The sequence below is a fragment of the Pseudophryne corroboree genome, chromosome 3, assembly GCF_028390025.1.
Source record: "Pseudophryne corroboree isolate aPseCor3 chromosome 3, aPseCor3.hap2, whole genome shotgun sequence".
Lineage (NCBI taxonomy): Eukaryota > Metazoa > Chordata > Amphibia > Anura > Myobatrachidae > Pseudophryne > Pseudophryne corroboree.
This window is the reverse complement of record NC_086446.1, coordinates 452363565-452381804: the sequence shown is the minus strand read 5'-3', so window position 1 is coordinate 452381804 and position 18240 is coordinate 452363565. Positions and strand designations below refer to the sequence as shown.

Genomic DNA, 18240 nt, shown 5'->3' with positions numbered 1-18240 from the left:
CATTTTACACATTGCGGCAGCCAGGACCCCTTTTTACACATTGCGGCAGCCAGGACCCCTTTTTACACATTGCGGCAGCCAGGCCCCCTCTTTACACATTGCGGCAGCCAGGCCCCCTCTTTACACATTGCGGCAGCCAGGCCCCCTTTTTACACATTGCGGCAGCCAGGACCCCTTTTTACACATTGCGGCAGCCAGACCCCCTTTTTATACATTGCGGCAGCCAGGACCCCTTTTTACACATTACGGCAGCCAGTCCCCCTTTTTACACATTGCGGCAGCCAGGACCCCTCTTTACACATTGCGGCAGCCAGGCCCCCTTTTTACACATTGCGGCAGCCAGGACCCCATTTTACACATTGCGGCAGCCAGGACCCCCCCCCCCCCCTTTTTACACATTGCGGCAGCCAGACCCCCTTTTTATACATTGCGGCAGCCAGGACCCCTTTTTACACATTGCGGCAGCCAGGCCCCCTTTTTACACATTGCGGCAGACGGTGTCCCCCTGAGAGAGAGAGAGAGAAAGAGAGAGAGAAAGAAAGAGAGAAAGAAAGAAAGAGAGAGAGAGAGGGATATACTTACCTTCTCCCCGCTGACAGGCTCCTCGTGCTGGCATCTCCCTCTCGGTGCAGGCAGTGAGATGAGAAGGAGGGAGCAGGGAGCCGCAGCAGCGCTATTTGATTGGTAGTAAGCGCCGCTGCAGCATCCCCCTCTCCTTCTGTATTGGCTGCCCGGCGCTGCTATGGATGCTGGGATGAAGGAACCGCATCCCAGCATCCATAGCAGCGCCGGGCAGCCAATACAGAAGGAGAGGGGGATGCTGCAGCGGCGCTTACTACCAATCAAATAGCGCTGCTGCGGCTCCCTGCTCCCCCTCCCTCCGCCTCCTTGAACCCGGCGCTGGTCTCCTCTCCCTCCAGCCGCGCACGGCGCACACAGAGGCGGCATGTAATGAGTCAATTTGACTCATTACATGCCGCTGGCCGTTGCGCCCTCAGGGCAACTGCGCTGTGTGCCAAGCCCCCTTGGCACACACGTAGTTACGCCGCTGAAGTGGACATTTTGCTATTTGGCCCTAAGCACAGCGGGAGTAGACATACAAGCCTTGTATGTATGCACGGACACTAAAGTTCAACAGCAAATACACCTGGCCGCTTTGCGGCTTTAATTAGCGGGAGTTGAGAGCCGGCCGCCCGGCCCTTATATACAGAGATCTCAGAGAGCATGTGCAAATGCTCACAGCTGCACCAAAACGTTTAAATCTATCAGTTGTTCCTTTATTCCAGGACTGACACCTTGATCTGGACTTTAATATAGGAGTATTCCTTACTGTGAATCATTAATCTGGATGTGGTGGAAGTGTCCCATTATTAAGGTTTTACCTGCTGCAGTAGGGGGAGTTTTTATTTTTAATGTGTACATGTGTTTATAATTGTAATTATTCTTATTTTATATGTAATAAATTGGATATAAAATTATATGCGCTCTCTGATAATATATTATCCTCTTTGTGCTGTTTTGTTGGTGGACAGGTCAGTACTGTCCAGTTGAGAGCTGCTTTTTTGATATAAACGACCAATTCTATTAGTCAGGTGGCCAGGAGGCGCTGGAAATATTTGTTTTTCTTTTTTTTCTCCTTTTATTGTTGGTGTTGTATGGCACTTTTCAGTCAAAGCGCACATGACTGCAGAGCAAGATGTTGTGCTTGTGGAGGAGCGCGAATTTGCAGTGGGAGGAGTTGGGCATATTAAGGGGCATATGTACTAAGCCTTATAGAGTGCTACAGTGGAGAGAGGTAAAAGTACCAACCAATCAGCTCCTAACTGTCCTTTTTTAAGCACAGCCTGTAACATGACAGTTGTGAGCTGATTGGTTGATAGTTCATCTCTCTCCTCTTTATCTGGAGATGTGACCCCTACTCAGACTGAGTCACATGTGCTGGGACTGTGTCACTCTTTATGCTATTCCCTCAATATCATGTTATTTTCCAGCTGGTTCACCATCTTGGCTTTACAGGGGCTAAGTACTGGGGTATGCGGTTGAGACTGACTAGGATGCCTGAACTAACAAGGGGACTGCCAATTAAGCTGGGCCTTGTAGTGGGGAGCAGCCACACCCACTGCAGTATGTCAAGTTAGAATCCAGGGGTGAAATGTAATAGGGTGTGAGAATCAGAAAGTGAGTTTTTTTGGTCAAAATTCTCCTGTTTTTTTTTTTTTTTTTAAGTGGCAATCATTTACATAGCAAAATCAGGCTGATGTTGCCATGTAAATGATTGCCACTTTAAACAAACAGGAGAATTTGACCAAAATCTCTCACTTTCTGATTCTCGCACCCTATTAATTTCCCCCCATGTTTACAAATGTTGTGATCCCATGCCACCAGTACAAGCCAGGCGCTGACAGATCTGGCATCGGCTCTATGTTCCAGCACCTGCACAGTAAGATAAAGCAGAAATGTATGCCTGAGCGTTACCCTTATTTTCAACTCTAAATGAGGTCCAAATGTGAAGAACATGACTAGTCTGTTTACAGTAGCGGATATACCAGTACCAGTGGTGACCATTGTAAGAGATAAGAGGTCATTGAGCAGCCAGATTTCACCTATACTCAAAGAGAAGTGTTTTCTGTGCACCTTCAAAATGTTAGGATTTGAGCGATGTCTAATACAGAAGCCTGGATCTAATGGCATTTCCTAGCAAATAAAGGTAGAGACTGTACATAATCCTACTTAAGAGTTGTGCTTAAGAGGTGTCTTAATGTGTTTGAAGATAGAACACCTTCAACCCAAACAAGTACCAACGCTTTTTAAAATACACAATGCATTACTTGTAGCCCAGAAAGAATCTATATGCTTAACGTGACTGCTGTAGCATTACATGTCTACTATAATTATGGATGGTTTACATGACTATTGCAGCTTTTTCTTTCTTTTGATTTATTTAGACATGTTTTGCAATTAGATCTCATTTCTGCAGACTGTGAAATTTCAGTTCTTTAAGTTATTCGTCATTTTCAATCACCAAAACAATACTTGTGTATTTTGCTAAATATTAGGACAAAAAGGAGAAAGAACACGTTTTGTCAAATTTGGCCACATACTGACATCCGACATGTCAAGACATTCCCGATCAGCCAGGTGTTCTAGCTGTGTATGTGGGCTAGACTTTCCATAAATAGCCTTCCATTACCGTTTAATTCAACTCTAAAAGCATATGCTAGATGTTAACAAAAACAAAATTAAGAATGGAAATAAAAAGGGTTCCTTTTAACTATGACCTCTTTAGCAAAAGATGTTTCCTATTTATTGTTGCGCCACAAGCTGGAGATGCATTACTTCAGGCGGTAGCAAAGTGGCTTGCAGCTGCTGCTTTTTTAATAAGAACTCATCCTCTAAGGGCTTTCTGGGAATTCGATTTCAAGTATTGTTTTTCATATATAGTTTCTTTTTTATTTTTACCTATTTGTAAAACTTGTAAACACTCAACAATGAAAGTACTTAAACAGTAAAACACAGCAGAAACATAAAAGTGGCCTACATGGCATAAATCAAGTGATACTGTAATGTCAGTTCAACAATACAGAGGTAAAGCAAAAATGATGAGCAGGGATTGTTAGCAAATATAAGTCTCTACAGGGGAAAGAGCAAATAAAGAAGGAGCCATAATAGCCATTTACCTTCTAAATCAAATCAAACCACTGGCAGTAATTATTCCAAGGAACATTTATATTAGATTTAATGTTATAACAGCAAAATGAACATGTCTGCCGTTTTAGAAATAAGCCACGCTCCCCGTCTAGAGGGGATGCAATTAATTTGCCGGCAGTCGGGATCCCGTCATCAGGATACCAACGCCAGAATCACAATTGCAGACAATACCGACAGCCAGAATCCCGGCTATTCCCACTCATGGGTGTCCATGACAGCCCTGAGTGGGGACAAGCCCACAAGGGGACTCTTTGCGCTCGCCCTGCTGCCGTAATACTGACAGCTGGGAAGCCGTTGTCAGTATACTGACAGCCGGCATCCCGGACGTCGGCAATTCATACTGAACCTGTCTAGAGTTATTTTTTTTTTATTTAAATTAATATTTACAATGAGCCATGCAATTCTAATTTTCCCATTTTATTTTAAGGATTACTGTAGTTGACTGCCAAGTGTACATCCAAGTCACACACCCAGACACCTCAGAGAAAAGACTGAAGCCCAGGGAAATTAGAAATGTCTTCTGGTTGCTAACATAAAAAAAAATTAAAAAAATTGCAGGTTACATTTTTGTTAATAAATAGTTATTACTTGCAAAGAGGCTTGAATGGGCTGTTGTGAGCCAAGAAATCCTGCCAGTAGGGGTATGACATGTGGTCTGTGCATTCCTTTAACCACCTCTCTCCTGCTCTGGCCTTCCCTTATATAATATTTGCTTACCCTCCCAACATGTCCAGGAAACTATAAATTTTCTGGAAGTTCACCCAGACTCCAAATCCCATGTTGATCACGGCACGTTCCCAGATCTTAGTGAAGTGGACAGCCAGGGACTTGATGACGTGATTCACTGAGAACCTGTCGCGTGATGCTGAAAATTGCACATTAGCAGAGCTGTCCATAAGCAATTTGTTGGCCAAAAAGATTTTGTGAGAGTTTTTGCCCCCTGTCATTGTGATGCTGTACTCCCATTCCCACATTGTGTTCTGCTCCCTATCCCACACAGCCTCACCCCCCTTGTGTCTCTCCGGCCCACAGAAGTGTCTCTTCAGCCCCAGCTCCAGAATGTTGTTAAAATAGTGCAGACTAATATATATAATGTCTCAAACAACATGAATGAATCCTTGCAGTCTCTGGCCCCAGTCCAAGTGTCTCTGCTTCCACCACACTTACTTCCTTTGATATATTCTGGCCACCCACTGCTATCTGCAGACTGCCGACCACTGTGGTCCCTCTGTTCTGTGTCTCAGCAGTGCTGCATCACGTATGCTGCGCCGCAGTGAACAAAAAAACTTTATTGCACCGGTCACTTCCAGCGCAATAAAGCTACAGCCCGAAATTGCTAATTAGAATTTCAATGTCCAGCCTGCACAGATGCCACTAGGATTTTTAAGCATTTGCCTATACTGCCTATGCCTAAGGCCGGCTCTGCACATTGGGCAATGCGGGGTCATTATGATGCAAATCATGTCAGCACATCCCCTGTATTTCTGGGTCCTCCCATAGGGAAGCTCCTAAAGTATACAAGTATGCCTAATATGGAAAGCACACCCCTAACGGATTCACATAGTTTCTAAGGAAAGAGAACACCGGAAAATAACTTTCCAACTGTTAAATGATCTGTTTTAGTTTTTAATAATGTGAATTGGTAACAAATTAGAGACTGTTGTGAAACTAGGGTGTAATACTAATAACATAGATATTTACTCTATCAAGTCTCAAAACAAGGATTGCAAATATGTTGATTTACACTCTTTGGGGTAAATATACTAAGGTGGGAGTTTTCTTAGAACTGGTGATGTTGTCCATAGCAACCAATCAGATTCTATATATTATCTTCTAGAAGCAGCTAGATAAATGTTAAGTAGAATTTGATTGGTTGCTATGAGCAACATCCCCAGTTCTAAAAAAAACCTCCCATTTTAATAAATGTACCCCTTTGTATCTGTACTTCATTATGAAATATTAATAAAAATTTCACCCTCATACTATCATGTCTTACAAGGAGGAATCAGAAAGAAAAATAATATTTTTGCACTGACAAACAAGTGGCACTGTGGCTGCTTGAGTTGAGTTTGGTGGCCTATACAGTACCTGCATTGAGAGAGCGAGTGCACTAACTAAACAGACTTTAATTTTCCATCACCTCTTACTGGAATTAAAACCATCAGTGGTTTAATGTGGTACCACCAACTGTGTACAACGATGGACTAATGGCGGATGCACGGGCGGCGTGGTTTTCTCACATGTACCATCAATGGTTTCTCAGCAATTGTCAGAAATCATAGATGGCAGAACTCAGTCACACTGAGTGTGCAGCAGAAGCAAGGTGTGTAATGTCATTGTCACATTTATCATGAAGGAGAAGATGCAGTATCACCAGAACTAGCAGGCCCTCACCTGACAAGACTGGTTATGCACTCATTGCACTGTAAATGTGAAACCAGCATACACAGTGCAAAACGCCATCATCATTTATGACTCGTAACCCTTGCACGACAGAGGCTTTCCCGATCCTGGTCAGGATGACTTCTGTGTAAGAGTGTCTGATTATACATGAAAAACAAAAAAGGCGCTGGTCTTACTAGGCTCATTTGTGTGTGGAAGCTTGTAGCTGTAGCAGCATTGTACAGTGGGGCGCACACGATTCACTGCAAATTATGTTATCAATTCCCTGGAACGTCTACTTCCCCAGTGACTGTGAGAGAACTCCCCAAAGTGTTTGAGTCTCCCCAACATTCCGGGAGAGCAGACAAGTATGGACTGATACTGGGAGGTGACAAATCAGCCAAGTGCAACGCTCCTCATCAGGAGTAAAGTAATTGAAGTTCTACCTCTTTTCAAAATAAGACATATATATTATTGCTATCATGTGAAATGTTGATGATATTAGTTATGTAGCACATATACGTGTACTTGATATGTGCCATTCACCCCATAAAAACTCTAAGGACTAGATTTACTAAGTGGTGACTTTTGCAAGCCACCAGTTCACTGCAGCTTTGACCCCAAAATCTAAGACGGCAATAATACTATTACTGGTAGATTTTGACCCCAAAATCTAAGACGGCAATACAGGTTGAGTATCCCTTATCCAAAATGCTTGGGACCAGAGGTATTTTGGATATCGGATTTTTCTGTATTTTGGAATAATTGCATACCATAATGATATATCATGGTGATGGGACCTAAGTCTAAACACAGAATACATTTATGTTTCATATACACCTTATACACCCAGCCTGAAGGTCATTTTAGCCAATATTTTTTATAACTTTGTGCATTAAACAAAGTGTGTCTACAGTCACACAATTCATTTATGTTTCATATACACCTTATACACACAGCCTGAAGGTCATTTAATACAATATTTTTAATAACTTTGTGTATTAAACAAAGTTTGTGTACATTGAACCATCAAAAAACAAAGGTTTCACTATCTCACTCAAAAAAGTCCGTATTTCGGAATATTCCGTATTTCGGAATAGTTGGATATGGGATACTCAACCTGTAATACTATTACTGGTAGTTACTGGTAGTACTGGTAGATTTTTACCCCAAAATCTAAGACGGCAATAATACTAAGACTGGTTTTGCACTCATTGCACTGTAAAACGCCATCATAATTTATGACTCGTAACCCTTGCACGATAGAGGCTTTCCCGATCCTGCTCAGGATGACTTCTGTGTAAAAGCGTCTGATTAAACATAAAAACAAAAAAGGCGCTGGTCTTACTAGGCAATAATACTAACACATGACTGCATGGTGTGGGGTTTTCTTTTTACAATTTAAATTTAGAGGTCAAAATTGCAGAGAATCAGTTGCTTGCAGAAACCACTGCTACGTAAATCTAGAGACCCAAACTAAATAACCAGGTGGCCATTTCACATGATCATACTAGAATTACGTTACATTCTGTAATGCAAACACTGCATCTAGCCAACATGACACAACGACTGGACATTATCATAATACAATTCTAGATGATATTTTGACCAGTGACGTGTGGTGAGGTGAGGCAGAGCCTTTCCTGCCATACTAACGTATATATGCCAGAGTTATGACTATATAAAGTATATATTAGAAAATATAAATATCATCTTTGTAGTATTCTAATAATTTTTATAGTCAAAACTCTGGAGTAAAAAGTCTGAGAGGAGAAGCAGCGCCTCCCCTGCCTATCTTTTCCTCACATCCCTGATCAAAGCTCACCAAATTTCCAGCAGTATATAATGCTGCACCTTTGTGTAATGCCCACATGAATTCTTTGACTCATATATTGGCCCAGATTTATAAAGCCTTGGAGAGTGATAAATAGCTTGGTGATAAAGTACCAGCCAATCAGCTCCTGTCATTTTTCAAACCCAGCCTGTGACATGGAAGTTAGGAGCTGATTGGTTGGTACTTTATAACCATGCTATTTATCACTCTCCAAGGCTTGATAAATTGGGGCCATTGTGTGTAAATCTGGCTCTGGTACAAGACAGTGCCTCCTCAGCCATTTACCTCACTGCATGTCACTGACTTTGAAATACTACCAATCCAATAGATACTGGGATGCAACACCTATCTGTATACCATTGTGTACTGTATATATAATAAATATACAGTAAAGGTCAGTGTAGGTATATAGTTGCTGTGCATGGGTCATCACATTTAATATGATGAGCTGCACACTGTGTACACGGTATACAGCCATACAGGTTGGTAGTACTCAGAGGAACACGTACTACAGAAAAGTGCATGAGGTGTACAGAGGATCAGTGGTATACGATTAGCTGGGTTCACTACGGCTGGCCGGCGGTCGGGCTCCCGGCGACCAGCATCCCGGCGCCGGGAGCCCGACCGCCGGCTTACCGACAGCTTGGCGAGCGCAAATGAGCCCCTTGCGGGCTCGCTGCGCTCGCCACGCTACGGGCACGGTGGCGCGCTACGGGCGCCACACTATTTTATTCTCCCTCTATGGGGGTCGTGGACCCCCACGAGGGAAAATAATTGTCGGTATGCCGGCTGTCGGGCTCCCGGCGCCGGTATACTGAGCGCCGGGAGCCCGACCGCCGGCAAACAGAAGACCACCCCGATTAGCTCTGGGAGAAACAAAAGGCTGCAACCGGTTTAGTTTACAATGAAGAAGGGTGTGCTCACAGGCTGGGTGACTGACTGTCAAATTGGATGACACATATTTAGTAAGTATTGGGACAAACCTTTAAAGATCAAGTCACACCCAGCCTTGTCTTGCATGGCAGTGGTGAGGTGCAAGTCTCAAACCAAAATCACTTAATTCAGAAGGTACATATATCGTACAGAAACCTTTGCTAAATTATTGGGTTCTGAATATAACAATTGCTAATTAATAAACTGGTCAATCTGACTAATGAAATATTGTCTAATTCATGTTGGTGCTAAAAGGTTGCATATGCAAAGTACAGACCTCTAAATAATCAATGTACTTAATAAATACTGGACCAGAGGAGTGGATAAAAAATAAAATAAAAATACCCTACTTTATCAATAAAGGAATAAGTTAAAGGAAATCATCACACTAGAATTATCCATCAAGGTAGTGTTCATAATTAATGAAGTAGAAAAGTGCAAATGTGCAGTATCCTACAGATTGTAAGCTTGCGAACAGGGCCCTCTTTGTCTACGAACAGGGCCCTCTTACTTTGTCTGCTAGTAGCCAGTCTGTTTTATTAGTGTTTTGTTCCCAATGAATAAACATCCCAATCGGCAACCAGCTTTAAATTATCTAGTGCAAGGACTATAAAACCAGTTGTCTGGTTACTTTGGGTTACTGCACATATTAAATCAGTTAGCAAATAATTCTTAGAGTGGACCGACCAGTGTGTGCTGAAAATCAGCTGTAATTTAAAGCGTTTAGGTTTCTCGCAAATCAGGCCTCATTCATGTCATGAATACGTGTCCAGGAGCTGGGTCTGCCTGAAAAATGTGAAACCATTTTAAGTCACACACTATGGACAGCAGAATTTCTGTTTTTGTTATGAACTTTAATGATCCAGCCTAGGGTAAGCTGTCTGGTCAGAACAAAAATCTGGAAATGTATGGGAGCAAATGACAATCGACCATTTACTCCCAACTACTGGAAAACAGACAATGGTTGTTCAATCAAATAGGTTAAATCAGTTTGTTTTAACAAATTTACCCGAACAATCGTTTTAATCCATTTTCCAGTGTTTGGGAGAAAATTGTTGATTGTCATCTGCTCCCATACATTTCCAGATTTTTGTTCTGACCAGAGAGATTGGACAGATAAATCTGCCACTGTGTACACACCTTAAAGGCCAGTACACACTACTGAGAGATGTGTGCTGATCGATCTGTCACAGACCACTCGGCACACATCTCTTCCCCCGCTCTGCGCAGTGCAATGTGTGCTGAGCGGGGGAAAGGCGGTCATTTCACCCAGGGGGGCATACACACGAGAGATCCGTGCTTAAAATCGAAGCAATCTAGTCAGATTGCTTAGATTTTAAGCACTGATCTCTCCGTGTGTACCCCACTTAAGTCTAAGCATGGTCATGGCCAAACGCAGTGCATAAGGCAGTCTAGACGAGTGCTGAAGGTTTAATGCTATCATATGGTCCCAAAGACCGATTGTGATTTGACTACTATTACACCCTTCAGTCAATGGCCATCTTATTGTGTAGATCTTTTATCACATCAGAATATGATTTTTTAGCTTTGTAACTTATTTTGTAATGTAGATCCTTATTTTTTTGTTAACACTATATTGGATATAGTGCTTACACCATATGAGCCTTTATAGGGGGTTATCCTATTAGCCGCAATAGAAAAATCTGATTATCACACCCTGGCACTACCATTTTTCTCACCCATACTATTCCAAAATGGCGGAAACGGAATTCGCACGATAATTCTAGCTGGCAAAAGCAATGATAAGTATAGGAGTAAATAGGGAAATCTGCCTGTACCCCCCAAAAAGACGAACCAATATCGGAAAACGTTATAGAAGTCTATTCGTTTTTTCATCAAAATAAGTGCTCTCATTAAATTTGTGGTACATAAAAATGTATATAATTATATATTTGGGTCATTTTAGGGGACTTTAAAAAGAAAAAATGTGGAAACGGATCGATTACTCCCACCTGTACGTCTAAAAATCTAACTGTCCCATACCTTGTACCCCAATTTCCGTCACTCTGCATTTTTTGACCCCAAAAATGACGTAATTATTGGCTAATTAAAAATAATGAAAAACTTCTAAGTGCCTAATTAGTCATTCAGGGGGGTGTCCCAGGGGTTCTGAACCAAACCCCGCCATTTTTAGCTTAAAATAGTCATTTTGCACTACTTATCACCGACTCTAAGATGGTGAAGAGATATCCGTGATAAGCCCTATGGAGACTGAACGCCAGTTACTGATCACTAGGTAAAAGCATGTTGGGGGATTCGCTACACATGCTTTAACCCTAACACATGCCTAGAAGCGCAGGGCATGACAGGCGTAGCAGATGGAAAAGCGGCATTGGCCCCAACCACTGCCAGGCGACACAGCTGTTGCACCCTCCCTCTACAGAGACTACTACAGCACTGCCTGATTGGTTTGACTGCACTCATCCAAATATACCGTGAATTGAAAAAGTGAGAATAACCACTTAGATATAATTTTCTGAACCACCCAACTGTGGAATCTGTGTCCAACAAACACACCCGCAAAAAAAACATAAAACATTTTTAATAGAAGAAAGAACACAGCAGTCCCAATTTTATCAGCAGTTCAGAAAGAATAGTGTTTACTCACTTTCCTTTACCACTCAAATAATGTCAGAGGTATGGTACACATATGTACGACTGCCAATTGTGTTGATGGTTGGGGCATTTTTCCTTTGCCCGACCCGTAGCAGATTACTGGTACACATTTCCTGTTCCGTCCTTCATTGCACTGCACCGGGTCCCATGCAACATCTTCTGGTTGGCCGTGCTGCACGGCTGCCCACATGATGTCACAAGCGACCTGCGGGAGTGGGCAATCAGTATACACATTAAGTGATATGTACGATTTGTTATACCAATATTGCCCTAATGTGTACCTGGCCTTATGCTGTTGCCCGGACTATGAACTATGGGGGTAATTTACACCTGATCGCTAGGCAATGATTTTTGCTGCCCTGCGATCAGATAGTCGCTGCCTACAGGGGGAGGGAGAATTCGCTGTGCAGGTGTGCGATCGCATGTGTAGCAGAGCTGTACAAACTTATTTTGTGCAGTCTGCTCAGCCCAGTACCTACTCTGCCGCTGCGATTGTTTGCTACTGAAAACGCCTGATCCCGCCTGCATTTTTCCGGACACTCCTGTAAAACGTCAGTTGCCACCCACAAACGGACTCTTCCTGTCAATTGACCGTACCGGGCGAAAAAGGTCCGTTGCGGACCGTCACGCCTGCGCATTGTGGTGCTTACGCATGTGCAGTTCAGATCTGATCACCTGCTGTGCGAAAATGCACGTCAGCGACCAGGTCTGAATTACCCCCTACGCTGGGCAGTGTAGCCATTCTAGCCACTCTACGTCACAGTACGTCAAAACGCGTTGTATAGAGTGCTTTTACGGTTCATATCCCGTCAACATTGTGTAGGAAAACCGGGGCACCATCTTCCCACCTATGTTGATAGAGTAAGGGACAGTTTTCTATTTTTTAATTAATAAAATTGGTTGCTATACTTTAGAAACCACATACATGTCTTTTTCCATTTTTTTCTGAGACATCTCACGTTGAATCTATGATAGATTTCTATCCAATAAGGAATCACGAAAGATACCTTTATGTACAAGTGCCAGCAATATATATGTAAGAGTATGTGTGAGCATCCATTTCTACTATTAAGACACCTGAGGTGTGGAAAATCTACTGAGGGATCCTTCTAATGCATGTTGGGGAGAGGATCTATCACCTTCCTGCTTTCAGCACATTGGGTGATCATGTGATTGGACTCATTGCTATAGATATACACATTGTTGTCTTTTCTTTTTACATATTACTTACTATGTACTGAGGAGTACATCCTGAAGAACCTGAGGGCATTGGAGAGCGCAAAGTGAGACGTAAACTTTTTGTTTGTACATGTGCATTTACTGATTGAGGCGGTGACCTAATCAGTTTACATCTCTGCAGCTCACCATTGGTAGCGACATTCAATATTGTACCATTTGGTTTTTTTTGCGATATAACCTAGGGGCAATATTTGCCACAATCAGCATTTTAATGCGGATATGATAAATCATTTTCACCTACATTTGCAATGTGAAAATGAGTATTTCACACAAATGTACTAAAATCCTCTTGCCAGGAACAGGCTTCAACAAGAGTTCCAGGCCCCATAGTACACTTGGGGGATACTAAATAATTGCTTTACCCCCTGAAAATGGCTGTTTTCGGGGGAATATCCTGCAAATATTTAATGATAAATAGACCCAGCATTTATTTTTTAAGCACTAGTCACAGACTAGAAAGCTCACTCTACAAAACAAAGGAATACCAAAGGAAAATCATGTCAAATGCAAACATTCAGTCACATGAAGAGAAATGGTACCATCCTGAGAAGCTTGCAATTAAACAAAACAATTTCAGTTAATGCCATTAGATTAATCTGAAAATCTCTATTAATAAGGGTTTAGACACAAATTAGAGCAATTTTACATATGCAGGGCCTGATTTAGGTTGGATTGTAAATTCTGCTAAGTAGCCCGCCACCATCTTTCTGATCACTGCGCTGCTTGAGACATTGCGCAGCCACCGTGATCACGCCCCCAACACCCCCCGTTTTGATGCCACACCCCTGCAACGCTTCATCTCCGCCTAGGAAACGGAGCGTTACTGCCCCGCGAACCCCTCGGCCTGTGCCCGCACCCTGTTGAGAATTTTTGCGGTTGGATCGCATATTGCGATCCATCCTGATTCAGGCCCGCAATACACGGAGACATTGAAATTAGAGGAGTATGTAATATTTGGAAGGGCCGCAGCTAGGGCCAGCGCTGAAGGGGTTGCCGGATTTTTGGGGGTGCCAAGATGGTTGTAGAAGAAAAGTGAGCAACCCATGATGAGTCGGTAGCATGCCGTGGTGGGGGTAGACTTGTGACCAGGTTCCGTTCCTGTGCTGCTGGACTAATCAGCAGGGCGTAGGCATAGAGGGACCCGGATTACCCGGAATAATAAGGTGTTTTCTTCCCCTATCTGCGCTGCATGCCAATTAACTGCCTTGCCCTGGGTGACAAAAATCCTAGCTTTAGCCCTGTATTTGGCAAATGTTTAGGAAAATAGAGAGTTGGGCAAAAGACGGCGACTTTAGAGAATGATAGACATAATGGTATCAATGTAAGATGAATAGGATAACATCACTAGTACTCAGTGAGTCCTGAATGCACTAAAATAGGGGTCCAGGTTTCAGTAGCCGGCTGAAAAAGACAGATTGGGCGTGTGTTGCTGACTTTGATTCATTGTCTACCTGTTCATCAGGTTCTGTGTGGCATGTGTCACGCCTAAATCAGTGACACTTTTTAGGCCCATACAGACAACACCCCAATACTGCCCTTAATCACAGTATGAATTAACCACTTGTCTCCAAATTCCAACAGAAAACATACAAGACCCTGCAGACTATGTATACAGTAAATGATTCTGATTCAAGTCAGAACCTTTGTGCATCTTGTTGCAGTATCTAGTGCAGTGAAGCGCTGTGTCTAGTCAATCTCATTCATTTACATGTGTTTAAATATCTTCCTCTGGGGGAAAAAAAACATTATGCTAATTTCAATCTAGATTTTAACATTAGGATTAAGGAAAATTTAATTAAAGTCAACATCTGAATCCAGGTAGACAGCAATACTAGAAATTGTCATTCACTGATAATGAGCAATATTAAACACTGGGTGACAGTAAAAACTATTCATTAATCTAATTAATAACATCATCATTAATATGCGGACATGCTTCTGTTTACACTATCATGTGCAGCTACAAGCTACACACTACAACACAGTTGCACAGTTTCCCCCTCTAGCTATCACTTCACAACCATCACAGCATATTAACATTTGGATTAAACCCTCAGCTCTCCAAAACTCACTTGTTGTTTTTTGTAGGAGACTTTGTAGGAGACTTGGTAGGTGACTTGCTCTGTCCCTTGAACATGGTGCCGTTTCACCCCCTCGCTGTCCCTCTCTGTAGTTCCCGAGCCTTTGTCCTAGTGTGCGTTGCACCTGAAAATGTGACAGTGACAAGCTGGAGAAGAAGAGGAATGTAAAGACAGGACAGTGCAGGAGGCTGACTCCTCCCAAAAGTTCTAGTCTGGGCGATGGGATTTGAGAATAAAAAGAGAGGTGTACATAACCTGTTAAACCAGTTGTGTAGGACTGAGAGGAGATACACAGAGTGCCTGTCCCCACCCAGGAAGAGTGTCCCATTATAAAAGCATATTTGTCAATAGTCTTGCATGTTACTTAGAAGGGGTGGACAAGGATTGTGAAAAATGTAAAGAGAATTTATGAATTGATAATGCAGGGACACATAGACAAGGCAATATACTAATCCAGTGGTTCCCAAATGTGGTCACCCCAACAGTCAAGGTTTTAGGGATATTCCTGCTTGTGCACAGATAGTATAATCATACTGACTAATTAAGTCACCTTTACCGAAGAATGGATAGCTTTAAAACCTGGACTGTTGGGGTGCATTGAGGACCGCTTTTGGGAACCGCTGTACTAACCAGTAAATGTAGGAGCATATTGCGCACTTTATTTTCTGCAAGATTCCAATTTTCCCGCCTTGTACATACATATGTACACGTCCAGTCTGGCTACATGGCCTATACAGGAACTCTTACATGTGTACACCTAGGTGGGGCCTAGCTGACAGCCAGTAAAGCACCTTTCATGGATGGAGAGAAACGTTTGAGAGGCGTTAGAGATATACAGAGTTGCGTATGTGGGCTTGCTCAGCCTGCAGAAACACTGCTAGATGCAGCCCCATTCATACTTTCATGTGACTTGGAATCAGGCTCAAAATCTATATAGAAGTCTCAGTACATATATATTAATCCTTTAAAGCAGCACTCCCAGAAAGTCATGCAAATTATTTCTGCTCTCCATTTTTAAGTGGTTATAGAAGGGGTGCTGTGATAAAAAAAAAAAAAAAGGCTATGGAAGGGGTGTTGTCATTGGCATTTCTATAATGGGTGCACATTGAACCCGTTTTTAAATACTTACCGTTCCGGAGCCCCACATCAGGCTCTACAGCCGCGGCAAATATAGCTGGCAAAATGTCCGCCACGCATGCGCCGTAGTGAAATTAGTCTCCAGAACATGGTGGTAGCCATGTTTCTGGAGACCTGCGCTTGTGCAGTAGATTCCGGCACAATGCCAAAGCCTACTGCGCCGTGGAGAGGAGGGGGCCCACCCAGGGTGTGAACACGGTACTGCTCCTCTGTTTAAATGCCCCTAGGTTTTGTGCTAAAAAAAAAAAAGTCTATAGAAGCGGTATTGTCATTGGCATTTCTGTAATGGGTGCAGTGTGTGCACTGCACATGGGCCCCTGGGTCCAGGATGGGCCCAAACCGCACACACTGCACCCATTTTTAAATACTTACCTTTCCAGAGTCGGCCTCCTGACCGTCCATATCCACCTAGCAGTTTGCACATTGCGTTTATCACATGCTAAACAAATGAAACCTGATACAAATAACTGAATGACGGCAATAAAAATCATTGTGTCACTTCTCATTATTGTTTGCATTTGGCGAATGAAACCGTTCAAAGTGCATTATACATGCGTGTAAGCACCTGCACTGGTCTCGATGCATTAGTGCAAACATCAGACTCACAGGTGGATACAGGCCAGGAAGTGTCACAGATTTTTATACAAAAATGTATTTCTGTGATTTATGTTATGACTAAAGGTTATGCTGCATTCTAGAGAAAAATACAGTTATAGACACCTCCCTCTGTTACCTCTGGTGGGCAGAAGCATTGTATTCTCCTAGTAATAGGTTGGATCCCTGCCGGCACTGAGGAATCTGGATCACTCTGACCTATTTATATGTGTTCCAATTTATTTATCTTTTTAACAAATGGATGGGTTCAGGGGAGCCCAAACCATTTTCTTACCTAGGGCTACATGGAATCTTAATCAGGCTCTGGGTTTACCATTTAGGGCCATAGCTAGAGGTGTGAGGGTGGTGCAGTTGCGCAGAGCACATTGTTTGGGGGGGATCATTGTCGCTCCCATGTGGCAAAACCATTTGCTTTGCTTGCAGGATTCCCTGAATGGAACCCTGCAGCCTAGAGAGCCACCCTGAGTGTCCAATGGATGCTCAGCTCCTTCCTGGTGGCCCCGCCCCCTCATCGTTGCATCATATGTTCTGTGTACAGGTGAGGCTAAGGGTGGAATTTCTCCCTACTACAGTCACTGTTTTTTGTTGGAACACCTGATTGAGCTGGTACCATGGCCATAAAATCAGATTTCTCTGTCTTCAATCTGATTGAAATATTCATGCAGCTAAATTGCATCTAGAATATGCAACATCATATGATGGGTAGTGGGAAGTTGAGTAAAAAAAATAAAATAGAAAAGGAAATCTATATATATATATCTATATTTACTGGATATTTTATTCCAATGGATAGCGTCACGTACAATATATATGTATTACTTTTTCATCTTAAATCATTGTTTTAAAATAAATGGTTTTCCTGTCAATCTTTGATATCTGCATTTATTAAATGACCCCAGTAGTGAATGTGTGATATGTGAGGAACTAGGCCACTACAGATATAACTACTTATAAAATTGGATTTGAATAGTATTTTTGTAAAGTTGTGCTGGGTGGTCAAAGCAGCATTCTATCACTCTGTTTACATTAGCTTACAGGTGCAACATTTACATTACAAGGGTGCCAGTCTAGCACATACACTTCACACCCTCCCATAAATATAAGGATTGCAGTGTCTTTAGGGGAACAGCTATCCTTCTTTAGCCCTGTATACCTGATACTGGATGTGGAGCACTGTTACTGCCCAGCACACTTCCTCTCTCTCCTCCCTCTCCTCCTTCGTCTTCTTCCAGGCCCAGAAAATAAAACAAGCAGGTAGGACAGATTTAGAAAAGAATGATTGGTATTCCCCCAGCACGCAGAGAATGGGAGTGGTCAGGACAAGGGTGCGGTGTCTCAGGTGAGAGAGAAGTACAGAACACAAGAAAGCAGGCTACATATAGTGACAGTGAGAACGTAGCACTGTGACTCTGGATATTAGCAGAGAGGAAGTACTACCTAACTCTAGAAATCTTTCAGTGCCACAGTGAAATCAGTATTGATAATATATTAAATGTTAGACGTTACCTGAGCTATAAATATTAGGCAAGCATCCAGGGATTTTCCTATAATGTGGCAGATGTTAGACAATTTGTGTAAGGCGCATATTAGGTATCACACACTATGAGTAAAACAATTTGGGGCTTAAAAGTTCTCATTGAAATATGCCTAGGTGAGAATGCCCCATCACAACCC

At 42.6% G+C, this 18240-nt stretch overlaps 1 protein-coding gene across 2 annotated transcripts in view; it reads right to left on the bottom strand.

Annotated features, from left to right (window-relative positions):
- Positions 1–17795, bottom strand: part of EVPL (envoplakin) — a 66535-nt gene extending 48740 nt beyond the window's left edge. The window contains exons 1-2 of one of the 2 annotated variants that reach the window (XM_063960563.1): positions 17720–17795; positions 14806–14938 (exon numbers count right to left, since the gene is read on the bottom strand). In XM_063960563.1, the coding sequence (XP_063816633.1) occupies positions 14806–14870 (65 nt within the window). In that variant the 5' untranslated portion in view covers positions 14871–14938; positions 17720–17795. Of the gene's footprint in view, positions 1–14805; positions 14969–17719 lie in introns of those variants that run through there. The other variant, XM_063960564.1, reaches the window with a different exon arrangement.
- Between the last annotated feature and the right edge of the window lie 445 nt (positions 17796–18240).